Below are 26,773 nucleotides of genomic sequence, written 5' to 3'. Positions count from 1 at the left end.
GGTGGTGGAGTCACCGTCCCTGGGGTGTTCAAGGAGAGGTTGGACGTGGTGCTTGGGGACAGGGTTTAGTGAGTGATACCGGTGATGGTTGGCCCAGATGATCTTGGAGCTCTTTTCCAGCCTTAATGATTAAAGAATCATTATGATCCTATGCTTGGACAGCAACCCCAGACCCTATAGCCCGTGACCTGTGGCAGCGGCGAGAGCCTCAGCTCCTCTCCCAACCTGGGCTGCCCACAGCCTGCAGCACCCACACCATAATGAAGGGTGAAGGAGATTACAGCATCCATGCAGGAATGTGGAGCCCCCGATGTGGGACTGCTCTGGCCCCACAGCAGCCTCCGGCCCCGGCCTGCACGGAGGAGGGAGCTGAGCAGCACCGAAAGGCTCCAGAGGGAGTCGTGCCCTGCTTTCCTTGACCAGAAACACAGGCCTCGGGGGAAACGGAAGGAATGAGTCGCATAGCTCTAAACTAGGCCACATATTAAATGCAGTTTAAAGTGGAAGATGAAAAAATTCCATCTCTGCTCCTTTCAGGCCGTGTAGGACAGAATATGCAAAACATTAATCCTGTTTGTGCTTTGATCCGCTGCCAACTATCTGTCATCAAAAGGCTAAGGGAGAAGAGAGAAAATTTTGAGCATTATTCTGTTCCATACAATGGGAGTCACTCCATGTCACGCAAACAATTCTGCTCTTAGAAACCTCCTTTCTGCAGACTGATGCAACGATAAACGAGATTCAGTCTGCGTTATGGACAGGGACTGGAGCTGTCTGTCTGCATTTAACACTGGGAACATCAGAGCAGCTTCTTTTGTTGTACGAGATAGGATTATTAGCATAAGGCGTGCATCTAACATTCACAACACTTTTACTAACCAGGGAACATTTCACACAGACTCCTCTTCACACAGACTACACCCTGAAAACACATCTTGCAAACCTTGAAAGTGATTCCAAGGTAATAACTGCTTGCTGCACACGATTTTATGCCAACATACCTGACTGCACAGGCAATGCCTGGGAAGTGTTTGTATCAGGAGCGTGAGCACGCCACAGCCATCAATATCAAGAAAGCACTGACACCCCAAGCTGGACAAGGATTAGAGTTTCTGTCACCCTGCAAGCCTCAACATTTTGCTAATAGCTGTAAAGTGCATGCTTAAAAATTTGCAGAACTTCTCTCCCCTTCTCCATTTTCTAACTCTTGGCTAGGTGTTGCTTTTTGTCTGAGCAACTTCATTATTTTCCATCGTTTGCTATGCTTTTATAGAAATCTTCTGCACAGTAACAAACACCACTAGTGAGTGATCCCAAATTCCCTACAGGAAGGCAGACCAAGAACTGGATGTCAAGCTATTCTCGTTTCTTGAAGCTGCTGAATTTCAAAGTCAATAGTATTCTTTTTAAAAACGATCCTTACTAAATCAGCTGAGGTCTTGTGCAAGAGTAAGAGCACAGAAGCTAATTTAAAATGCTGTGAGACAGCCAATTTGAAGCTTTTTCACCTCTCTTAGCGAAGGGCAACCGGCAGCTTCTTATTTATACAACAGAAGCTGAGTTAACACGGATCCCCCCAAACCCGTAGCAAGATGCAGCCGTGCCATCAGAGAGGCTTTTCACTGATCACTGTCAGGCCACTGTCATGTGAACAACTCCGGATTTATAATTAAAGAGCGACCTCCTAGTTCCCTGCCTACCCTTCCCTTGGCTAGATCCCATCCAGTTGTTCAAACACACACAAATGCGTGGTTAAATACCCCAGTCTGGTTGAGTATTGCAGAGCGTGCCATTTCTGCAGCCACAGCCTTTCTCCTAACGCAATACCACCAGAGATGTGAGCATCCACTGCACGTTTGGATTCCTTAGGGCTCAGTTCAGCTACTGACACAGACACGGTGACATTACAGCCACCCTGGGGTACCTGAGGTCTGAACAGCTCTGGCATGAGATGCCCAAAGAAGCGACTGAACAGAAGCCCCTAAAGTCAAGGGGACCAGAAGCCACAGATATCATGCAGGAACAAAGCTCAACACCTTCCAAGATGAAATAAATACTCAACTGATGTCTATTTAGCAGCATGCCCTGGGTAAAGCTGGTCCTATCAATGATCTCAAATCATCTGCTGGAAGAAAACAGGACAAATGGTTGAGTCAGACTGCCAAATATCTATTACGTATTTCTGTAGCAGAGACTTTCATAGAGTTGTATCAACCTCTTAAATAAACTGTGTTAGCATAAAGCCCACACATGCTGCATTTGCAGCAAGGCTGAAGTGCCAGCAACAACACTCTGGCTGGTAAAAAAGAAACAAGGGCTGACTTGAAAAGCTGGGTCAAGAAAAGGTTCCCTTTTTCTGCTAAAAAGCTGAAGAATGCCCCCAAATTATCCAGCGAGAGCTTCCGGGGCAGCAGGAGGAAGCCAGCTGAACTACAACGGTTTGTTTCCAGCCTGACTTCATCTAGGAGCAGTCACTCGGCACTAAACAGGGAGATTTGACCACAAAAAAATAAATGGACAGAGTTCACAAGTTCCCCAGCTGCACAGCGAGAACAAAGCCCAGCAGAACCCGCAGCGCTCTTTGCAAACTGACTCAGGGAGCAGAGCACGGAGAGCATCGCCCCAGCAGCGGCGTGCGAGCACTCACAGGCACGGGACAGGTCCCAAGGCTGGCTTTAAAACCAGTTCATTTCAGAATCCCTCAGTCTCTGGAGAAGGTTAACCTTAGCCATTATTAAAAATTACGAAGCTAATTAATAAAGTCCCTGAGTATGCTCTAGGGAACTAGCTCGTGGCCACCTTTGGAAATACTTACATCTGCCATCAAACACTTCTCAAAAATAGAAGCTGCTGCCAGGAAGCCTTCAAGTTTGACATTAAAGTTCTTTGGAAAGCTAAGCGGAGCAAACGAGGCCCCAAACGGGAAGGGGAGAGCTACGCAGTGCTTTGCATAGTGTTTTTACCTCTCCAAAGCCGCCGTACCAGGGGTAACCAAGCAGCTTTCCCCAGCAGTTTCTCCCTCACCCATCGCTATTTGCATGAAATAGTTTGAATGAACACCTTTTCCTCCTCGCATTTCTTCTGTGCATTTCATTCACAGGTTGCCATTCCTTCCAGACTGTTTTCTGCATCGCTTTGCTGTGTCAGTAACCGGTATATTTAGGTCAAAGACACTGTGCTCTCGCTCTAGAAGAAAAATAAAAAGTTCCTTATCAAAGCTTTCATCTTTCCACTGGAGCTAAGGGATTTATGCAAACTTTGTTTAGATTGGACCTCACTGAAAACTGCAGAAATGAAACTCAAAACATTTGAGCACAAGAATGAGAAGCCTCCAACTGGAACAACAAGAGGCAGGATGAGAAATCCAGTGTGACACAGCCGGCTACGCTGCTCTGCGAGAGCAGATTAGAAAGAAGATTACGGTCAATTTCTGCAGCAAAATAAGCTCGCCTGATGGGGAGCACAACAGCTTCTGCTTTAATCACAGAGGCGCACCCAAGGGAAAAAAATAACCCAAACGCCATATATCCACATTAAAACCCTACACCGAAGCAGCGTTACACATGGCTTTTCTCTAAAAACTGTAGTGGCATATCAGTCGGCACCATCTAGAGAAGTACAGACACTAAGAACCAAAATCTGTCGTCTCCCCGAACAGACCTTTCCTCTAACATTAGGTGGCCTTTCAACACAGTGCAAGTATGACAGTAAAGACTGGTATTTAATGTAATCATGATTCTCTGCTAAATGCAATGCTTCCCAGAACCTTGAAGGTATCTGCTTACTCACTCTCCTTTCAGGCAAAGATAATGAAATTGTCCATTGGAAGTCTTCAAATCTTCAGGCATTCATTTCCCCACAGCAGTAACAACTGCTTACAGTGATGGGATGAGCGTGAGAAAACTCATCTGCTGTATAAACACGGGCGCTATAACTCCAGTTTTCATACCAGGAATCGTTGCTGATGTCAGAGGTGTAGTTTGGTTAAGACCAAGTCAAAACCATGCACACGTACACTGCTGGATCCCAGGTGGGACTTCTAGAGATCCCCAACACCTCCGAGGTCTTGGCCTCAGGGCCCCTTTCCTGCTGGGAGAGGCAAAGGCAGCAAGAACAAAACAGGGCTGAGGAAGCCAGGGAAGCAAACCAGGCGGTAAGGAGCTGTACGAGGAGAAGCTGGAGACCTGGGACTGCAGCTGAGATCTTTTATAATTCATGAGCAGTACTCTCACACGTTACAAGGGATAAGGATGTAGAGCAGACGTGGCTGATGCACACCACCAGCTTCTGGTTTAAGCCACCAAAGTTGCGTTTCCCATTGAAATGGACAAACATGAAATGGGCTTTCATAGAAAGGGAAATATTTGGGTTTTGCTCCTAAACCCGAAGGGCTATTTTAAGAGGAGGAGGAGGGTGGAAGGAAGGGAGGTACACTGCAAAGGGAAGGGTCTTTGTCCTGCAATCAGCCATCTTCCTGTTAGCATCAAGTTTACAAATAAAAGTAAGTTTGGGTTGTTTTCTTTTTTCTTTTTTTTTTTTTCTTCTTTTTGCACACAGGTGCATCCTCACAGCAGCCCCATCTGTATCCCACTGCAGTTACCTACAGCAAAAACCAGGGAGCTATTCCGGGGCTCTGTGCAGGCACAGTTCAGCCCCAGAGCTTTGACTTTTCCCATAATCATTGGGTCACCAAAGCACTGCTGATCCACCTGCATCAGATGAAATATTGCATTATTGCTGCGCTGGGATGGGAGGGGAGCTATCTGGATACTGGCCCCATTTGTGCCCTGTGCCCACCCTGTGCAGCTGCGCCAGCACAGCTCCGACTCCTGGGCAGGTTTGTTATTTCCACTGCTTGCCACGTGGACAGAAGCACATGCAGCCATCTCTAAAGCATGTTTAATTTGAATCTTCACCCCATAAAATCTCAGGAGTACAAGTCTAAACCCAAGCAGTGGCTGTTAACACGTGTGCATCTCTCTCCCTGCCAGCAGACAGAGAGCCTCTCACCCACTCGGCTCCTGCGAGATCCAATCCCTCCCAGCTGCGGCCAAATCCCCCCTTGACGTAAGGAGCAGACGACGCAGGGGATGAATTGGGAGCAGCGCAGATATCTTCATGACCTAACCAAACTACGAGGCCCTGGGCCTCCTGCATCAAGCATTAGAAGATGATTTTCTGGGTGAAAAAAAAAAATCTGCACATGGGAAGTTATTTAAGACTTAAGAAGGTGAAATAAAGGCTCAAAAGGAAGCAGAGCAACACCCAATGTTTTTAATTCCATGATGCTCGACCTCTAAAAAAGCAATACGGACGGAGGGGAGGAGGGCAGGAGGTCATCCCTGTTTGAAATTGTCAGCTCTTAGCGGTGGTTGATCTGAAACGGTGCTCAGCGGCGCGATCACAAGTGTTGATTGTTACCTGGCATTCGTGAGAAGCAAAAAAACAAAGCACAAACGGGGGTATCCAAGCAAGAACATCGCGTGGCGTGCCTGGATGCAGCAGCATCTGCGCTGCCTCTTGCAGACAGCCGTGGCGTGCCGTGGGACTCGAGCAGAGCACAGCGGGGGAGCAGGAGCAGGAGGCTGGCAGAGGTTTCCCAGCAGGAGGTTAGGCTCTGTAGCAGCGGAGGAAGCGGCAGGGAAGTCTCTTCACCCCTAGACTCGGCTTGGGGAAGGAAAAAAAGCAGCTCTTTCAGGCAAAACTTGGAAAGGAATGGCAGGGACAGCTGTCTGTATGTGCAGGACACAAAGCGGAGCCTTTGGAGGGCAGGCAAGGGCTGCAGATCCCCCCTGGCACACCCCTCGCTTCCATCCTTCAGCCCCCAGGAGCAGAACAGCCCCCGGCTGCCCACTCCTACGAGACCTCCGCTGCTAAAACCGGCACACAGCAGCTACAAAATACCCAGAATTGGTTATTTAAAAAGAAAAAAGAAAAAAAAAGCACACGCCCAGCTATTAGTGCCATGCTGTTGGAACCCGAGCCAACACGCCGAGCTATTTTATTGCCTGATCCAAGCGCGTTTGTGCGCTCTCGTGGGGCATTTCCCCACAGCACGGCTCTGCCTACGCTCGGCCAGCCCCGTGTGCCTTCCCCACTGGTGGGGGGACCAAAACCAAGGCAGCAAATACAAAAATACAACAGCACCTCCTCCAGCAGGGGTGAAAAAGAGAAAGGAATGAAGCTGAGGAGTGAGAGAAGGCTTTCTGGAGCGGTCAGATGCGAGCAGAGCTGAGTTGCATAACGACGGCCCCTTGACTTTTGTTATTTCTCCCAGCCAGCTCCTCCAAAAATCTATTTGTTATTGTTTATTTGGGTACCAGTCCAAATTGCTGTGGGAGGAAAGAGATTAAAAACAAAAAAAAAAAGGAAATGCTGTCCAGCTATTCTAGCACTGCGGCCATCCAGCACTCTTCGTCTGTTAACGAACCAGTGCCCTGCTTATTGCAACACTCGTGCACAGAGCCTGGAAGTTCAACAGGAGAAGAACAGATCTTAACGAGACTCCAGCAGAGCAGCTCTGGCAGTGTTTCTCCTCGGGCAGGATCACTGTGCCCCTGCTGATTTACCCTCGGCTCGGTCCAGACGCGCAGTTTTGCCCCACATCTGCCCCCAGAGAGAGGCGGCAGCAGCGCTCCTGAAACGTAAGCCTCTGCAAAACATCTTATTGCCGTAAAGGCCAGGCTGTGTCAAAAGCTGGGAGCAGCCATCCGTCCTCCCGGGGTGGAAAAGAAGTCATGTTCCTGCAGGTAACAGGAAAAAGCCCTTTCTGACCCAGAAAGCAGCGCTCTGTTGGGTTATTTTCCCCTCCCAGGCCATAAATGTCACTGTCAGCAGGTACAGCCTGGCCTTGGTGGGTACAGTCCGACCTTTTGGCCAGGTTCTTGCTTTCACACAGCCACCTCCAGGCTAAATTTTGGCACATGCCCAGCTTTGCCCGACCCCTGAAGTTCCCAGCCCTACAGTCGCGTGGCCCTGCGGTGCTGGGCTGCGTAATCCCAGCTCCTTCCCACCATCTGTTCCCCCCTCGGCAGCCCGGCCATCAGAGACGATGCTGCAGCTCGTGTCTCCCTAGTAACAGGGTTTTGTCGATCCTTCCCCGTCTTCCTACCAATCCTGCCATCTACCAGGATTTTCCCTGCAGGGGATGCAGAACAGCATTGGTGGAAAAAATGTAAGGGATGACAAACACTTCAGGGCAGGCATAGAGGGTGTGAGAGCAGTGCATGGGGTTAGGAGAGCTAAAAGCATCCTGAAACCAGGTGTTCTTGTTGTATTGGAGTTAAGACACCAACACATCTTCTGTGAGCCAGGTCTGGGATCTCACCTGAGCACTCAGCGCTTCCACAGCTCCTCTTACAAAGGTGCCAACTATGCAGAGCCTTGAATCGATACCCAAGTCTTAAGAAAAACACCCTACACGTCCCCTGAATCCCTAAGACCACCTTCTGTAACACCTCCAAGGCTAAAAATGCCGCCACTCTCACCGTGCAGCTGAGGAGGGGCTGTATCTCCTGCCTAGGCACTGGCTCTCTCACTGCAGGTTTTCTGTCGGTGACTGCTGGCTGCCTTCAGTTCCTTAATCCTTAAATCCCCACACTCTCTTCTGGAGGTTAATCCAGTTAAAGCTGTCCCCTCCCTTTGGCCAGGGCTCTGCAGAAATGACCACCTGAGGGGCAGAGCTGCTGAAGCCAACGCTCAGGGTACGGCACCTCCCAGAACCAGGACACAGCGCGGGATAAGTGCTCATTGCTGGTGCCACACAAAGAAATGAAGATCAGGCAGCAGAACTTGCCTTCGAGGTCGCCTCTAAATAAGATGGCTACATGGCATTGCTGTGTCTGGGAAAGCAACCACAACCAGCAACAAGAAATCAGTTTCTCCAGGCAGGCCACGTGGATCCTGCCCCAGTGCCCACGCCGTGCATCTTCTTCTCCTTGTGAAGCTGGCCCAGAGCACCCTGGAGCAGTGTGTGAAGCTGAGGAGCTGTCGGAGAAAACTGCTGCACATGGGCTCCCCGCTGCTTGCCAAGCTCTTCAGGCTATGCACTAGAGCCAGCCCTGGGACCATGAGCTCTTTGTGTCCCTGGTCATTCACAACCCCGAGAAACACAAGCCTGGTTTCGAGGACTGTACGTCAGCCTCGTCCTTCCCAGATCCTCAGTCTCGGGATGGGGATGAGCAAGCCCTGCAGCGTGGCTGCCTGCTGGGGGGCCAACAGGAGCTGTGTTCTGCTCCCCGGAGGGGAAGCAGCTACCCAGAGACAGGCAGGTGCAGGGAAAGGGGATGAAGCGAGGGACAAGCCTCCCGTGCGGCTGAGATCCGTAGCACGTTGCTGACTCCACTCACCCAGATACGGAGAGCCGCTGCTCGGTCTCTAGTGCATATTTAAACGCTCCTTCTGAATGGCCGATTAGTCAGAAGTGGAATGTTGCTGCATTCATGGAAGAGCTATTTTAGGATTACATTATGCGCTCTGCTTCCATTAATAGGTACACTCAGAAAAAAAAAAGCCGAGGCGCTACACCCAGCGCTGCGCTCGCCTCAGCAGCCTCGAGTGCTGCAAGCACAGACAGCCAGGGCAGGCAGAGGACAGCCGGGTCCTGCTACTGACAGACCACATTTTTCTTCACCCTTCCAGGGATCACCTGCTCATTAGGCGTGCCAAATCCTCGTGGAACAAGCCAAATTGTTCACCAGCCACCTCCTTCACAGGCCTGTCAGCCTGCATCTTGCAGAGGTGGAACATCGCCGTAGTGCCTCCAGCTGAAGGAAGTTAACCACACCAGGGCAGCATCTCACGTGTCCCGGGGCTCTGGCTGACCCAAACGCTCTCGTTCCAGGCTCCAGTTGTCCTGCCAGTGTAGCCCACGCTCACCAGCACTACTGGGGCTCACCTGCACCCTGTCGGTACTGCTGGGTTCCCTTCCTCAAGTCCCACGGTTCTTTGTCAAGCTGAAACTCACTGCAGGGTGTTTTGGAGCGAGTCAAGAACTCTCAGGTTTCTTCAGCTAGCAAAGCTCAAATTCTTGATTGCTGTCAAGGGTTTAAGAAAGCCAAAGCCCGGTGACTTTTAGGAAAATTCACACTTGTGTTTGGCCCAGAAGAGCTGTGCGATGCAGAACGATCAGATCAAAACAGTTTGGTCAAAACCCAACCAACCACCAACAAAACAAACCCAACCCCCCAAACAACCGCACCCTTTGTTTCTTAAAAAAGCTTAAAAACGTGTAGGCGTATATATGGTGCTGGTCAGATGAGAAGAGACCAACAGAGCTGCAACTTCTCTTCCAAGGCTCACAGCCACATCTGTACCACACATGGATCTAAGGCAGAAAGGTTCAGCAACCTGCTGCTAACACACTCTACCCACACGCTATGTGCTAACAGCCCTTCAAACCCCCCCGTGTTCTCTCCTCCATGTATTGGGACTGCAGCTGCATCTCTAAAGCCGCACGCAGTGACCTGGCTGCTGTGACATCCCGGTTTCTTCCATCCCCTCACGTGTGAGCTGCAATATCAGGGTTAGATCCATGGGAGAACTGGGGAGGAGCTAAGGAAGGAAGCATGAATGCAAGCACTTTGCAAAACACCACAGATAAGTTGCATGCCAATGATACAAATGACGTTATTCCAAGTTCAAAAAAATAAGAATAAATCAATAATCTTAACACGGGGCAGGTTCAGGATGAAGATCAGCTTTCTGTCAGTCTTGCTTCTGCTGGCAGATTTATACGGAGGGGTTTGAAGACCAAAGGCAGCAGAATCCAAAAGGTGCATGTATAATAAATCTCATTAAAGCCAGAACAGGTTAGCCCTCTGATGAACTTAAGCTGCAGATCCTTCTAATGCGCTTGAAGAAAGCTTGGCTGACCAGCCAAAGGAGGAGGATTCCCTCAGCTCACACATCCACATCTTCTGAGCCCAGTGGAAATATGGTGAGCTGCACAGGATGAGCTGAGTTCTGGTGGTTTTCTTTTTAAATGTAAGCGTGAAGAACAAACAAAAACCCTGAAGTCTGATGCAACAGGTAGTGGAGGCAGAGCTGAAAATAAGATCCAACCCGGAGGAATAAAGGTGATACAGAACCCACTGCATTAAAACCAGCATCACTCTGAGGCTGAATTCAGATCTGAAGAAACACATCAGTCCATGCAGACATAAAAATACATAAAAGGCAAATAGTCCGGGAACTCCAGAGCACAGTTCTGCTGAAAAATGAACCCCCTAAAGGTGGTCAGCCTTACTGCCGAGATCTGGGACACCGAAGACTTGAGGAGACATTCATCTCCTCCGTAAAGCCTCAACCCCAGGAGCTAGGGGCAGCGATCTGCATCCAGCAGCAGCACCAAGGGTGGGGGCAACACAGCACATACAGAATCCCAGAACAAAGCAGATCATTCGCAGCTTTCTCACTTGAAGCACGCTCCCCAAAATTTAGGGGCTCTCTGAGCAAGATGTCAAGGCACTTCTTTTTACCAAAGCATGCTTTTTTTTCCTTTTTTTTTTTTTTTTTTTTAAATAAAGAGGATGGGGAGAGGGAAGCAACACAACTTCCAACGCACAAAACATTTCTGTGAAAATACAGAAGAGTTAGGTTAACGTAATCCAGGGTTCTCTAATGAACAAAGTCACAAATTAAGCAGTCTGAGAATTTCTAGTAGCCTGGCTATGACACAGCCATCCCCCCCCTTCACTACTTAGCTCAAAATGCAAGAGCAACAAGAACACATGATGCAGCCTGCGCTGGTACGGGCAAATACACGGCTGGAGTCACAGGAGCACATTCTTGGGGGCTCATGAACCATCACATGACGGGTATCACAAGAAGCCAATTTACTAAATACAATTTAAACTCGTGGAAGTTACAAATAATAATAAAAGCCATTATGGAATTCCCTTGGGAGGGGGGGAGCTGCGCTTGAAAAGAAAGCAGCAAACAGCAAAATAATGATCGGTTCTCATGCTGTCAGAAACTTCTGATCCAGAATGCTAAACACATAAGCTAATATTGGGTAAAAGTCCCTAATAAATACATACTTCTAGTTACACAACTTACAGCCAGTAAAAAGCTTACCAGCTGTCACTGAAGACCTTAGCAATGAGCCTCCCAAGCATGTACAAGCATTTGTATTAAGTTGTAGAGACCTGAGCCTGAATGTTTCTGATCCTGTGCGTCTGAAAGCCAGCACGCTGCTCGTTTGCTATAGAGCTGAGTGACTTTTTTAATAACTCAAACCAAGAGGACGTGCAACGCGCAGTCCTTCGACTGCCAAGACGCACTGACAGCTATTCAGAATATACTCACTGCTTCTAACTCCAACCACATAAAGGAAAACAAAGGCAGAACTGCCTCTCAAGAAGAAGACGCTATACAAATTGATTTTCACACTTGCACTATTTGTATTGATTTCTATACCAGGACAAAGGAACCTGCTTTTTATTTCATAAGAGTCACCTCCATATGAGATCTCAAAGCTGCATTAACATTTGATCTTGCCGTTTTCATTAAGGATTGGCCCAATCCCAGAGCAGTGCTCCACATTCAGGGATCCCAAAGGCTCCTGACTGTATAAAAGGTTCTGATGATGCACGGGGTCACTATCAAACAGATCGCTCCAGACTCATCCTCGGGATTAAGTCATCTCTATTTATGAGCCCTGATGCGATGATCTGTCTATTACAGAGACTAAGTGCTGCATGAAAGCCTCTTCAAGGCCTTCACCATCTGTGAATTACATTATTAACAATGGCACGAACTTCCTAAGAGCATCTGGTTCTCTCCCCACCCCCCCAAACCGCTGGAAAATTGCCCTTCAGCATCCAAACAGGCTCGGCTCGGCCGCCCGCCTGCCCTCCGAGCGCGGAGGGAGGATGGGGCTCAGCTCCCCGCTCCCACGCCCTCTGCGTACTCTGAACGACTCCTGCTGTTGTTAAGTTAAAGAGAAACTAAAACAACCCAGACACGTGTGCCACAGGCACTCGATTGGGAAAAGCCCGGGTTTATTTCGTCATTTTGCAGTCCTAAGGGTGATCCTGGCTGCTGCAGTGCTATCAGGAGCTGGCAGCAGCCAGCACACCACCCTGAACAGCCACTGCTGGAGGTAACTGGCGAGATGTGAATAAGCGTGTTGTCATCCCAAACCTCTGCCCCACCAAGGATGTTTCAGAAGCTGGTTCTGAAAACACGCCAGCTTCTCGTAAACAAGGGAGGAAGGGATCGCACCGCCCAGGGCATTGGGGCGCGCTCTCCACGGAGCTTTGCAGAGTCCCTGTCCCATCGCCAGCATCCTTGGCTCCTCGGCAGCACCACTTACCCTCGCAGGACCAGAGGACCTAGCTTCTTTTCCTGCTCTGTACCTAAGGTTTTTAAGAGCTTCTCGTCACCTCCACTTTCTGTATACACCACCAGCAGCTTTTCCAGCCCTTCCTCGTGGTGTAACTCCTTGCGTTACAGATCACAGCACAGGCAGTGTTGTTAGAGCCCTGTGAGATCCAGTACCTTCCTATCTCAACTTCACAGCAGGATTTCTTGCAAGAGCCCAGCAATGCTATGGGCAGCTCAATAAAGATTTCTATTCAGCAGGGAACAGCACCCAGAACAAGCAGTCCTGTAACATGCAATAACAGGCAGAAAACACGGGGTGGGGGGAGAAAAGATGACAATGTTTTGGGACAAATTCACGAGAACCCTTCTGCTGGCACACTGGCTGTCCGATTCCCATCCTTATAAAAGAAATAAAAATGAAACCAGGCGTGCATTCAGCTGCTCAGCCACTAGCGACCGAAACATACTCGTGCTATGACTACAGGTGAGCACTTAATTTGTTCAGGTGTCCAAAATAATGGAGCAGTATGTTTTTCCATGGTCATCATCATTACACCGTGCTGCCTGAGCGCGCGCTCCGTGCAGGTCGTGAGAGGAAGTGTGCAATTACTGGTGACCTCAAGCTAGAGGAGATGAGGAAGCTGGAAGCACACAGCAGCTAGCCTCCAGGATGGTCTTGCCAGGGTTTAATTTCGTTTCAGCCATGACTAGTCCCTGCAGTTTGGATGGCAGGTTGGAACCACGGCCCAGGCTCCCGGGAAGGGACATTCCTGTGTTTTTATTCAGCCATTTGAACAAGAGAGCCAAAAGTAAGCAAGTTTTATGACTGCCTTCCGAAGGCCTGCCTAATAACAGGGTCCCAAACTCTTATTTCCATGTAACTTGTTGGGAGGGGTGCGGGGACAAGAAAAGCAAAGGAACGTGGCAATCAGGGATGGGCTCTGCCAAGCCCAGCTCCCGACACAGCAGCAGCAGGGCATCCTGTCCCCAGCGCCTGAGGGTTACGACACTACTGCTCCACCAGCAGCAACCAGAACTGGAATGAAGTCCCAGCCCTCAAACAGTAAGCGCAGGTGATCATGTAATCAAATTATTAGCTAATATTATGCTAAATCGGTGCATTGAATATCAGCCAGTGAGCTCATTTCTGGAGGCAGTTCAACGCCTCACTTCTAGGACTGATGTCAGTGTCACATGCCTGGAGAGGATCAGTCTGCAGCTGGATGTTTTAAAGCCTTCTATGAGGAGCGCAGAAAAGTCAGCGGATTTCAACAGCATCAACTAATGAATTTGTGTTTTATCATAACAGTTCAGTCACCAGACCCAGCTGGCAATATCGGAGAGCGTACCAGGCCATTCCAGAGGTTCCCCTTGCCTCCTCTTTAAGCCACTAGACGGAAACAGTGGGAAAGTGGGGCAACACTTGTTTCAGCAGAGAAAGTTGTGTTTCAACAGAAAAGGAAATCAACAGAAAGCCGAGGAAACAGGAAACTCTCGCTGATTCTCAATGATTAACCATTGAGAAACTAGGCTCAGTACTTGCAAATAAATCACAGCAGAGCAAAAGGTGCTGAGCAGGGGGAGCACGAATGCTTCACACTGCAACATTCAAGCCTGCATCCAAACCCCGTTCAACTCACAGATCAACCGTGAAGCCCTATTTCATTGTGACATAACAGAGGGCTGCCTGAAGTTCGGTGGCAAGTGTTCATGCAGGATCTGTGAGGTCTCCCCGCACCCTGACACTCGCTGCTTGCACCCTCCCAGCGGCTAGGAACGGATCTGCGTTACACAAATAAGCAGTGTCTTCATTGTGCGACTGCATGCGACTTTTTTGGGGGAAAAACAATGCTCAAATACAAGGGGTGTTGTGTGCATCAGGCCGCAGAGTGGGTGGTAGTGGTGTTGTCAGAAAGCACTCAGCGCTGCTTACCTCCACGCCCATTGACTTCAGTGGAAGAAGGCTATTTAGGAAAAGTCTCTGAAGCTGAAGCGTTCCCTAACCCATGGTGCTGTCCATATGCTATACTCAAGAAGAGAAAAAAAAAAGAAAAAAGAAAACCAAAGAGGTGAAGAAGCATAAAATTGTAGGCCCCCATCTCTTCCTTCCTTGAAGGCTCTTGCAATCCTCATTCCAGCCAAGAAACCAGGCTGTACACCCATCAGCTCCGAGCAAGCCCTTCACCGCGCTCCCCGAGCCTTTTACACCTCCAGAGAGGAGGATGAGAACCACGCTCATCATTTCCTGCATGCTCACATTGCTCCCAGAAGACCTTAGATGAAGATGCCTTAAAGCTTCATATTCTGCTCAACTATTCATTTGTTCAGCGAGACCATCTAGCTCAGTCAGGGGCTGCACGAAAACACGCAGCCCTTGCACAGCACAGCGCAGGGACCATTTGAAAAGATCCAGGGGAGCTTCTCTCAAAGCAGCTCCCAAGCCCTGAGTCTGTTTCAAGGGCGATTCAGTTCGCCCTTACCCCTGCTACAAGTTTCACTTTAGGAGGAGAGCCAGAGGCAAGGAGCACCGTGCTGCCATGAGCGCAAAGCCCCACGCACGGGGCTGCCGGAGCAGCCAGCAGCTCGGTGCCGCTGGAGGAGCTGGCAGAAAAACCAGGCACTGGGATGCTGGGGTGTGTGACAGGCACCGTGCTCACCCTGGGTGAACCTGAGGGTGAATAAATGTGTGTGCAGACCGCAGCTGGGGTCAGGGAGGGTTACTGCACAGCCAGCTCTCTAGTAGCACCAGTAGTAGCTCCCCGAGGCTTACCACTTATTTTCAGACTACACTTTTCATCCTGGGTATTCAGTCAAAGCAAGAAGAGACTAAAGGAAACTACAATGTACGAGTTCTTATTTTGCTGCTTGCGGTTCAGTAAGACATGCCCCTCCTTTCAAGATGAGGTTTATAAACTCAGTGTACCCCCAAGGTTTTATTAAAGAGAGCAGAACGCAGCCTTAATTCCAAACTATCCAATTTTCAGCCCAATTCCTCCATACAGAGCTCCATTTTTCAAAGGTTTGAAGCTACTTGGCAGTTGTATGCAGCCCAGACCAGCCTGTACTTTTTTTTTTTTTAATTTTAGACTTAATGTAGCATGTACTCTCAGAAACGTTTACAATGCAGCCTTTTGTAGTTAACTTGCTCCAAGCTGGGCCGCTGCCAGGTTGTTATCAATGACATTTTAAAGCAGATGAATGAAGTTCTTATGTACAGTGACAAGCAGAATTGTGATATGGCACATGCATACCCTGAAAGAAGAGAGCTTGCTATTAGTTTGTCAGGTTAATAAATAAATAGTGATTTCAGGAATAAAAGCCTTTTATTAGGAAACAAAAGAACAAAATTAATATTTATAAAGCTTCAGTGGTTAAGAGCACTCCTTAAAACAAGATTATTCCATTTCAGTCGGAGCCACCGCCACGGACCAGAGATCCTCGACCGTGGCTTCCCCTCCCAACATCCCCGCTGGTGCTGTGCTGGGCAGGGGACGAGGCTCAGCTCCTGCTCCTTCGGGGGCAGGTTGCTCCCTCACACCTCAGGAAGCCCACGACACGGCCACAGCTTTGGGGTTGCAGCTGCTAGAGGGGCTGCCTGTGGGTTTGGGATGGCTGCAGGGAGCCTGGGTGCTTGCTGAGAGCAAACCCAAGGGAGATGATGTCCTATTTCACAGCGGCCAAGTGACGTCCTGACAAACGCAGACTGCTTCTCCCCCACGCTGCCTTCACACTAACCCCCCTCCACTCAAGAGGATCTGTGCTCATCTGTCCTACAACCAAACCTGTAAGCTTAAACTTAACCACAGTAAAATCTGCGCTTGTTTTACTATTTTTTAGATGAGGTGCATCTCAAGTTTAAAATCAAGACACGATCACTTCCTCAAGCTTAATTTATTTTGCGTCGAGCCACCTTCAGCCCAAATTCCAACAGACATCAGGCTTTCCTCCTTCTCTAGAGAAAATCAAGTTGGACTTCCTCCCGCATAAGAGAACGAGGCAGAAACCGCCCCAAAATAACCGTCTCAGCCATCCACACTCACAGTAACAGCTCTCAGTTAAACAGAGCTTCCTCCAGACTCCAGCAGTTTCTGGTGTACGTGTAAGAGCAGAATTCCACTTCAAAGCCCCGAAGTGTGGGCTGCAGAAGGCTGTGGCACAGTTGATATCTTTGCAAGCACAAGTTGAGCTCGGGGATCTGCAGAGCATGCGACAAACACTCCTTTCACCCCCCGAGACTGTGCAAACTCGACTCCAGCCGTACTATAAGCGTTAACTGATAACGTCTCCCTTGCCTGCCAGTTTATGTAACTATGCCCAACTTTGGGGAAGGCGTCTGAAAATACGCTATGTTCGTGTTGCTTTGCCCCGACAGCTGCTTATTCAAGCCTTGGGAGCGGAGCAGAAGGCGCCCAGATGAGGGTGAAGGATTTCCAGTGCAGAGGAGGCACCCGCAGCACATGCCGAGGCGGCAGCAGCAGGCGGACAGGAGCTGCGAGACAGCCTGAGATTTTCCTTTCCACGTGTGATTGTGCTGAGAAGGTTCTGCAGTATCAGACCTGACCCTCGCTATGGGGGAAGCAGCCGTCTGGAGATTTGCTGTAGAGCTGAAGTTTGGGCTTCCACGTTCTAATAACTGCTGTGAGATCAGAGTATCACTGAGAAATGTCAAAAAAAAAAAAAAAAAAAAAAAAAAAAAAAGCAGGTTGTCCTGTTTCACTTCACTTTTTGAAGTCACAAGCTCAGTTCCCCACCTAAGCACAACTCAGCTGAAACCAAAAACAGAGGAAACTCCCACTAACAAAGCTCACGAGATGTTACATAAGAAAAACACTTGTTCAGTACACGAATTAGGTCTTTGTTAACTGTGCTGCAATTTTAAAAGGTAAAGGAGAACTCTGCCATTTCAAGGCTTACACTGCACCCAGGAAGACAAGAATATGGCAGCTAGTTAACGGCTTAACGCCACCTTCTGAAGGACTATGTTTGAATCTGAAGCATCAGCTGAAGAACATGCCCAGATCTGTGTCCTTTGGCTATTTTACACCATGCAGGAGGACTGTAGAGAGGAAAGTAAACAGAAAAGGACTGATAAGAACAGAACAAAAAGAATCAATCTGTACTCCAGAAACACCGCTACCCTGTCCCCTGGTGCTTCCTCCTGCAATTAGGTTGAGCTCCCTATGCCTGCTCCCTACCAGGATGCTTCCCAACTCAGCTCTGCCGCAAACTAATAGCAGACACAAAAGGATGCCCGCTGCTGAACAAGTCATGAGCCGCCTCCCAGAGAGCTGAGCTGCTCACCCTCAGCTCCTAAGCATCAACAGCCACATCCAGGAGCTCTGGTTTTTAATTCCTAGCTGAGCATTTACTCCAAGTAAAGATCTGGGGCTTTAGGTTTTGGATGCCCGGACGATGGCACTCAGCACTCCTAATAGTATGCAGCAGCTTCAGAAATTTGCAGCAAACTCCAGCTGCAGATGGGTTAACACAAAGGGCTGGTCCTGCCTCGCGCAGAGGTTCAGACTACCTCTGAGTACCAAAGCTCTCCTTCGGAAAGCAAAGCGTTTTACACATGCATGGCATATCCCCTCTCCCTCCCTCTCATCATCACACCAAAAGGTACAGAGATGAAAAGCCTGAAGTGTTTTTTATTTTCCCTTAAGGATCCTAATATACGCATTTCTCAGATGTTGGCTACTGAAGCTAAACCAAGCCAGTTGAGCAAGTCTTAAAAGTTTTCACGTTAATGGTAAATGTGATAATTCTGTACATCAAAACCGAAGGGACGTGGTAGCAGCCAGCTGGAGTAACTGGACAACTGCATTCCTTGTGACAGGGCCAGCTTTCCACACTGAGGATCCACCTCGCAGATATTTAATCCAGTTACAGGCTGAAGACAAAGGGGCTCAGCTCAGCAGCTTCTGCATTTTTGCTAAGGAGGCCTTGAAATTTAAGAAGTAAAAGCAGCGTCCCTCAGCAAGAGCCTCCCGGTGCCATTCTTCCCTGTTTCTTTTGTTTCTTATTGAGAGAGGAAGAAAAGGTAAACTCTTGTGTCTGGAACCTGCCCTGACCTGCCTTTGGGGTGTCCCCGCTCGTATGACAGCAAAGCCAGATGCAGGCCAAGGAGCAGAGCACATCACGTACAGGCTGCTGCTGCAGGCAGGCCCAAGCCAACTGGGGAGAAAATGCGACTCGATGGGACAGAGGAGTCAGGTCAGGGTCTCCTGCCCTTCGGATCCTGCTTTATCTCACCTCAGACTGGTTTCTGGCTCACCTCACCAGGGTGTGGGCCCTGCAACCAGCAGCTGGCATCACGATGCCAAGATGACGCCTTGGAACCTACTCCCTGTGCCACTGCTGAGCAGGGAAGCACGGGCACCAAGCCACCTGCTGATCTCTGGTATGAACACAGTGCAGGGCCAGGGTGATCTGTGATCAGTTAGTCTGAAATAGGCCAGAAGAAACTTCCCATGCTGGAGTAATCACAGAATATTTAAGTTGTGGCCTTGAGCGCCCCACTAATTTCACCCCGAAACAGCCCACGCCGATGCTGTACGGTCGCTGTTTCACTGAATCCTGAGCTGAGGAGCCCCTTGGGAGAAGGAGGGCTGGCACAGCCCAAGGCAGGGAGCAGCCACAAGCAAACCGCATTTCAACAAGTGCCACGGGCACTTCGTTTACCAGGGCCATAAGAAGTTCACGTCACAGGGCATTTGCCGGGAGTTTCGTGCTTGCTGGCATGCACACGAAGGGTGCGTCTCACCATGGAAGCGGCGAGCTGCTGAGCTGGGTGACTCATCCCATGGCAACGTTTTCTGCCTTCCGACAGGAGAGCGGCCTGCAGTGAGCAACGCCGATAAGGCGCACACTCAGAGCAAATCTATTTGGGCAAAAAGCGGCTGACACATCCAAAGCTGCAGGTACAGGAGCCTGCCCAAACGCTAACTGAAACGCACGGACACCGCAGCATCACACTACTGCACTAAGACATTTTGCAGGGGGTCCCAGTGATCCGGTCTATCTGTATGGCCCAATTCAGAAATGCAGAGGTGGTTTGACCCTTCACACCTCTTTTATCCCTTTAAACAGAGCCCTCCAGAGGAACAGCTTCCAGCCAGAACACGAGAAATCATGCCTCCCTTGTCTAAATCATTCACTACCTCCAGCAGGCATCACCCATTTCTTCCTTTGCTTCCAAAATACCTTCATACAAGACATGAGTTTCACTGCTGCTGTCCAGTAAACAAATTCAAAGCATGCTCTAACAAATCAATGAAACGGAGAGGAGACTTCCTAATTCACAGGCTGAACCACACAGCTCAGAGCAGGCAGACAAGCATGCTGCTTGCATGGTGCCAGGCCAGTGCACGTAGAGCAAGCAGCAGTCACAGAAGACTCAAGCATTAGCACATACTTCCTGCTAACAGCATCAGCAAGACTCTGGTGTGAAGACAGCAAAAGCTCTGAGTCAGTTGAACTGCAGGAACACAAGAGCATTTTTTGAAGTCTGCTGTCCAGGGCATCCTTGCAAGGACAGCAGGAACTTCCAGCACATGGATCCTGAGAACCGGGCTGCAAAAACTGCCCTCCCACATCAGCAGAGGGGAGCTGCGCTGCCATACCAGGAGGATGTGGTTTGTTGCTGCAGAACGAAACCTTGAGCTGCAGGCTGTGAGCAGGGAGCAGCTACACTGAACTAAGCTGCCCAAAGGCTAGTCTTTTTTTTTTTTTTTTAATTTCCCAAGACAGAAGAGTTGCAGCTATAGATCTTTCAGGATTTTATTCCAAGTGAGTTGAAATCATCCATCACTGCCCCTGTGTGAAGACTCTCAGGTTAAACTTCTTCCAGCAGACTGGTTTTTGAATGGCAGCCTTCACTCAGAGAGCACTCTTCTCTTAAGTAAATGTTTCATTGACTCAGAATAGCTGGAGATAGCACACAGCACCCCGACCCTTTCACCCTTCTTTCATTGCTGCAGCAGCAAGGATCAATAGCGGTCAGGTAAGGACAGCATTGCAGCCCGTTTGCATTTTCAAGTGACAAATTCCTTTTCAAACAAGAATTTACGTGCAGCTGCAATTCAAGAGGCAACAACTTTGGTGTACTTCCACTCCCCCTGTTTCCACATAACGTCATATTTTGGAAAATGCAACTGAACTGAGCGGCAGTTTTATACAAAGTGCCACGAATGGCACCACATTCAGTAAAAGAACTAATAAAACACAAAATGGGTGCAAGGACAGAACTTCCCTCAACCTAAAAATGGCCATTTGGGGTCAACGCTGAAGCATATTGACAAAGTGCCACAAGAAGCCTGACTTTTCTGTGAAATGCAGGTTTCAGCTTCTAGGCAAACTCCCATAGCTTCTGGCTGGACTTCACTGGCCATGCCAAAAATACTCCAAAGCTGATAACTTGTGAAGCAATGTTCCAGTAAACAAAAATATGGAGAATAGAGGCTGCCAACTGCAAAAATATCCCTGTGATCCTCACTGAGATTCCAGTTCAGCTTTCCTCATCCTCCTCAACTCCAAATACTCCAAATACTGTTCTCAAGCTAAAAGAGGACCTGGCATTTCATGCAGACCTGCAGGAGAGCCTGCTGTGTGTGTATACGCTAGGCAACAAACCTTCAGAAGGAGTGTCCTGGTGTCACCATGCAGGTGACAGTCTGCTTGAGGAAGAGAGTCTCTCCACAGGTGAATGATTTACACATCCAAAAGTTCCTCTCTGTGGTCAGAAGCCTGGCCTGGTACAGCCAGACAGTAGCCTTCATCCTTCAGCAGTACCGCACACAAGAGGCAGAGGCTTCCTGTCTTCCTTGAGGAGCTTTCAATAGAAGTGGAAGTCTGATGGATGGGGAGGGGGTCACTGATCATCTCACCAAACGGTGGCAGATGACAACACGGGCACCTGAGCCACCTGTGAGGCACTACGAGGGGTTTATCTAAAGCAGACATCAACACATCCTCCTGGGCTGCTGCCTTTGAGAACTTCAGGTACTGGCATAGCTCGTGGCAAAGACTGAAAAACATCAGCTGATGAAAAACAGCAAGTAAGAGATGACGGCAGCTTTAATAAAAGGCATTTCCAGTCTATTAACTGGTTCATAAGAAACTACTGTTCTCCTAGCTACACTGGAGTCCCCTCCGAAACACAGCTCTCCACAACCTTACACAAGCAGAAGCTATCAAGATCTTAACTGAAAAAAAACAACACACTTCTACAAGATAGAGACTAGACCTGTTGATGATTGAGTGAGCTCACAGTTATCACCCGGTTTAATCGTAATCGCAGGACCAGAGGTAGAGAAGCTTTATATTTAGCTTCCCCATAAATAAGTGGGAAAATATTTCCTGTGTGTTCCACCAGCAAGGAGCTTTCAGACAAAACATGACAGAGACTCCCAGCCACATTTGCAGGACTCTGCTTCCTGCTCAAGCTGTTCCCCTGGGATTAAGGAGTGGAAGTCAAATGGTTTATATTTTCATCTGCTTTAAACTTTTTTTTTTAAAACCCTGCATTTTAGAACAATGTATGCAGCATAGCCTCTCTTTCTGGGTCAGTCGCTCCCTTCCATAAGAGCATATTGCGTCCCTGAGGGTAGGGAAGACAAGTGAGCTGCGAGAGGCAGACTGCCTGCCCAGCATCCTCACTTCCAGAAAGATAAGTATTAGGCAGAGGAAAGACAGCACTTAAAAGGAATTACAGCTTTTGTTCCGTGCATAAAATTAATTTATAAAGGCAAGTTTCAATCTATTATTTCCCGCTCCACATAGTTATCAGAGGTCTTTTGGAAAGCTACAAAGAGCTCAAGAGCTGTTTTTCACTGCTTGCATCAACACGACGACACAGATTTGATGCTAGCCTGGTGACTGACGTTACCCAACAACATCCAGGGCCTTAGAGCACAAGGCTCACAAAGGATTTTGAGGCAGGCATCTTTTACCAGTGATTCTCTGCTTTAGCCAGGCTGCTTTCACGCTGCTCGTCCTTAGAGCTGACGACGTGACTGCTGTGCCCACCCTTAGCTACAGAGTGAGCAATAGAGATACCCCGGGTCTGTTGGAGTGAGGCTTCTGCAGTTTAACAGCAAGGTAGATTCAGAGATGGTTCATCGCTTAGAGATACAAACAGCCAAATTAACTGAAAACTGACACGTAAACAAGTATGAACGACAGTGCACGCACACCACCAGTCCCAGCAAAATAACCTATTCCCTTTTAGAAGGTTAGATTTTATTAAACAATGGTGAGCATTTTTTTTTGTTTAAGTCACCAAGCAAAGGTTATATCAAGTTAGATCCATTGCGATTTCTTTCTGTCCACTGTCTTAGGAGTTGCCAAGAAAGCACCCAGACAAAATACGTTTCCATTCTTTTCCATTGAAATGAGATCTCTAGAAGGGAAAACCCCACCACCTGCAAGGCAGGAAATACGGCACAGACACTGGGAGCAGAGTCAGAGAATCCCAGGCATGGGGAGGACACAAAGAGGCCAGTTTCTTCAGATCACCCTAGCGGAGCTCTGACTGAGGGGCGCTTATGAACAAGGTGTTTTTATTCCCCTGCTTTTGGTGATAAGGAGACCACCGCGCCCACCTGCTGTAACCCAGCTGCGTGCTCCCAGGGCCCTTCTCTTGGGCACAAGTCTTCCTTCTCGCAGACAGACAGCTCTCCCCTCCCACCTAGAACCAAAACCAGGCAAACAAAAAAAGCCACTACACACAGAGGAGGAAAAAAAAAAAAAAAAAAGAATTCTTTTTGCAGTATGGGATAAACAAAGGGTGCTGACCTGCACCAAGCAGCCCCTGGTACCTGCACCTTCTGGAGCACAGCAGCCCTGCCTTTCCCACCCCCTTCTGCCCCCACGGTGCTCTGAAGGACAACTGCTCTGCTCTAGAGAGGAAGGTGAAGGCTGCTGTCTTGTGTCTCAAAAGTGGCTGCATAACCGAAGGCCAAAACAAACAGCTAGCAGACAGCTGGACTGACAATTAAGGGAATTTCATAAGTCATCAAGTGACCGGAGAGCTGTAAATCTACAGACAGCACCGCATGAACTGTGCCTGTCCTGAAATGAATGCCCACGAGATGCTCTATGGCAATGAGAACAGGATAAAGACCTATAAATAAAAGCCATCCAATTTCAGAGCGATTCACATCAGCTATTCCCCTGAATCCATAAAAGCCAATTATAACTGTTTATAGGGCATGCTTAATGCAAAAATACAGTCTGAGGACATCAATTTCATCCTTCTCCTTTCCTTGTCTGAAAAGTTCATCTCTAAAGAACAAAAAATAAAAACCAAGCAATTTCAACGAGAATCCATTTCTGTCTTCAAAATTCTTAGTAACCTGGAAACTGAACTAGGCAGAGCCATATGCTTGCACACTTACATACATCTTGCTTGCCCACAAGCCAGAACAGCAAGCTTCCCACAGCCACCAGACAATCTTTCTCCACAGGGTTTCAGGCAGCAAGCTACAGCTTCACACTGCTCACCGAAATTATTTAGCAAGATGAACTTCCTTTCAAAGAGATAACTTGGAGATAGTTATCAGCCCATAGAGAAGGAAGCTGTCATCAACGGCTTACAAGAAATTGGTTGAAATAATTTAATATTGAAAGAATCAAGCTCCCATCAACGCACTTGTCAATGGTGATCCATAACAATAAGCATGGCCAGCTTGCAGGACCAAAGCCTTCACAAGGATTAAAAAGGCAACTGTTCACCAGCCCTTCGCTGTCTAGGAAGGTCCATCCCCTGAAATGCTGCTGCCATCAAGAAGAAACAACTGAGAGAGGGGAAGATTACACGAACCAGAAGGATGGAGAAACAGCCAGCCCCAGCTATCTAACAAGAGGCTAAAAGGGCAGTCAAACCCCTAACGCGTGGTTAGGAAGCTGTGACAGGAAATGCAGAAGTTGAGAAGTAGGCTCAATAGCTGTTGAGGGCAGAATATGATGAATTGCATTTCCACCTTAGGCTGCAAAAAAAATAATAAAAAAAAAAGGGTCTGAGAAAGAAGAAGTAATTTTGAGAAGCAAAACCAGGCCATGGAAACAGTCACACGCACTTTTGCATTGGGAACTTGGGAAGAGCAAGGGCACAGCTTACATCTGAGCACTCTGAGACTGAGGAAGAGAATGCAGATAAACGCACTGAAACCTGCATTCACTGGACTTGTCAGGAGGGAGTTGTTTGTATATTTAAGAACTATGTAGAACTCAAAAATTGGGACAGATTATTAAAAAAGAAGAAAAAATGTTCCTGTTATACTGCGTGATTGTAAGCAAAAGAAGCACATGTGGTATCCTGGTCAGGAAATAGACTGGCTGTTCCAGATGGGAAATCCTCACAGAATGCTGCTAATTGCTCCTGTGTATCAAATATCTAACACAGAAAAGGGTTATGCATCCAAGTGGAAGACAGAAGGACACCAAGAGAGACCTTTTGCACAACAAGATGTCTTAAATGCAACAAGTTCATCGAAAAGGAAGAGCGGAGAAGGTAAAGAAGTCAAAAGGAGGAAGCAACCTCTGAAGTAATGCAGCACGTTAGTCTACAGCAGAGAAACGCAAGTGGAAATTAATGTGTTGCCAAATAAACGTATCTTAGGAGAGCCATGGGAGTGAAATAAAGAAAAAAAAAAAAGTGTTCTGACAGCTAAAATGCTGTTGGGGCAGGCAGGACCTGTCAAGTAGTTGATCTAGTTTCAGCAGAGGTTACCTAACACAACAAGAAATATTTTCAGAGTAGCTGGCTTTTTTAATCCTCACATGATGGAAGCAACTGGGATTTCACACCCTGTGTCCCCCCCCAGCACTTCCAAGCCTGACATAACAGCAGTGGGATAATATATGAGGTTTTTTAAGGAGAAAAGCCAACAGAGAATTAAGCATACAGAAAGTGAAAGCAAGCTTACTATTTTCATTCCCATCCTCATTTATAATATTAGAAACAAGCTGTGCAGTCGGTAGGCAGCAGCCCAAGGGGTTAATGTGCCGGACTGTACAACACAGAGGCACTGAAACACCAGCCTGGCCCGAATTTAAAGAGGGTGTAAAGCAAGGAGCCCTGGAGTCGCCTGCCTGGCTTCCTGATTCAGGGCACTGCTGGGAACATCTCCTGCATGTTTCACCCAGAGATGGGAGATCTGGTGATCTGTGCCAGCCTCGGGCTTCACACAGCCTCTTGAAAATTATATGCAAGATGAAAATAATAAAATAGAAATGAAAAAAAAAAAAAAAAAAAAAGAGAGAGATAGAAGTCATAGCTCTTCCCAAGGGAAGGGCCGCATACTGGAGATACCCAGAGGGTGCTGTCAGGTTGAATCACCTCACAGCACCCATGCCCGACGGTGCCAGCTCACATACACACACAAAATCAGAATTCAGCCAGGCACAAAGGGGGGGGACAGCACCCACCCAGGGTCCCACGGTTCAGGGGGACAGCACCCACCCCCTCTGGGGACAGCTTGTCCAGGCTGAGGGGGGGACAGGGGTGACCCAGGCCTCTCCCTCTGCTTGTCACCAGGCCACAGAGACCCAAAGGAGCAGGGGGGAGGGCTGAGAAGGGTGATGGGGGAGCTGACGAGGGTGATGGGGGGCGTGAGGGGGTGACGGGAGGCTTGAGGAGTGTGATGAGGGGAGTGACAGGGGGCTTGAGGGGAGCGACTGAGGAGGGTGACAGGGGGCTGAAGGGGACGACAGGGGCCTGAGGGGGAGCTGAGGAGGGTGATGGGGGGCGTGAGGAGGCGACAGCAGGCCTGAGGAGGGTGACAGGGGCATGAGGGGGATGAGGAGGGAGCATGAGGGGAGTGACTGGGGGCGTGAGGGGGGCGACTGAGGAGGGTGACAGGGGGCTGAGGGGAACAACGGGGGCCTGAGAAGGCTGACGGGGGGCTGAGGGGGGTGACAGGGGGCTGATGGAGACGACGGGGGGCGACTGAGCAGGGTGACGGGGGGCTGAGGGGGTCGGGGCCGGGGGAGGCGGGGGGGGGGGGCAACGCTGAGGTGAGGGGAGAAAGGGGGGGGGGGGGAGCGCGATGGGGTCCGTGCGCATGCGCACCGGCCCCTAACGGCCACCAACGGCCGCGCCGCCCTCAGCGCCCGGCGGGCGGTCGGACTCACCGAGGCGCAGGGGCTGGAGGTGGCGCTGGGGGTTGGCGAGCGCTGCACCGTGACCAGAGCCATCGAGGCGCGGCGGGGCTCCCCGTCCGGCCGGCGGGGGGTGGCCTTACTCCATGGCGAAGGCGGAGGAAAGGGGTGGGGGGAGAGAGGAGAGGGGAGGGGAAGGGAAGAAGGGGAGCGGAGCGGAGGTGGCCGCAGGGGGCAGCAGCTCCGCACCCGCCGACGGCCCGCGGCCGACTGAGGCGCTCCGGGGCTGGGCCGGCCGGGCACAATGCGGCGGCACGGCGCATGCGCCACCTGTCAGCGCGGCGCC

At 49.3% G+C, this 26,773-nt stretch overlaps 2 protein-coding genes across 4 annotated transcripts in view; one reads left to right on the top strand and one right to left on the bottom strand.

Annotated features, from left to right (window-relative positions):
• The window catches only part of SSH2 (slingshot protein phosphatase 2), an 89,452-nt gene extending 62,853 nt beyond the window's left edge, over positions 1-26,599 (bottom strand). The window contains exons 1-2 of one of the 2 annotated variants that reach the window (XM_038165645.2): positions 26,461-26,599; positions 14,261-14,350 (exon numbers count right to left, since the gene is read on the bottom strand). In XM_038165645.2, the coding sequence (XP_038021573.2) occupies positions 14,261-14,272 (12 nt within the window). In that variant the 5' untranslated portion in view covers positions 14,273-14,350; positions 26,461-26,599. The remainder of the gene's footprint in view (positions 1-14,260; positions 14,351-26,460) is intronic. The other variant, XM_027471810.3, reaches the window with a different exon arrangement.
• Positions 26,400-26,773, top strand: part of EFCAB5 (EF-hand calcium binding domain 5) — a 38,884-nt gene continuing 38,510 nt past the window's right edge. The window contains exon 1 of one of the 2 annotated variants that reach the window (XM_072026154.1): positions 26,400-26,479. The gene's annotated coding sequence lies outside the window, so the exon portion shown is untranslated. Of the gene's footprint in view, positions 26,596-26,773 lie in introns of both variants that reach the window. The other variant, XM_072026153.1, reaches the window with a different exon arrangement.

Source organism: Anas platyrhynchos, chromosome 20 (assembly GCF_047663525.1).
Source record: "Anas platyrhynchos isolate ZD024472 breed Pekin duck chromosome 20, IASCAAS_PekinDuck_T2T, whole genome shotgun sequence".
NCBI classification, from domain to species: domain Eukaryota; kingdom Metazoa; phylum Chordata; class Aves; order Anseriformes; family Anatidae; genus Anas; species Anas platyrhynchos.
This window is presented reverse-complemented; position numbering and strand designations above follow the sequence as displayed.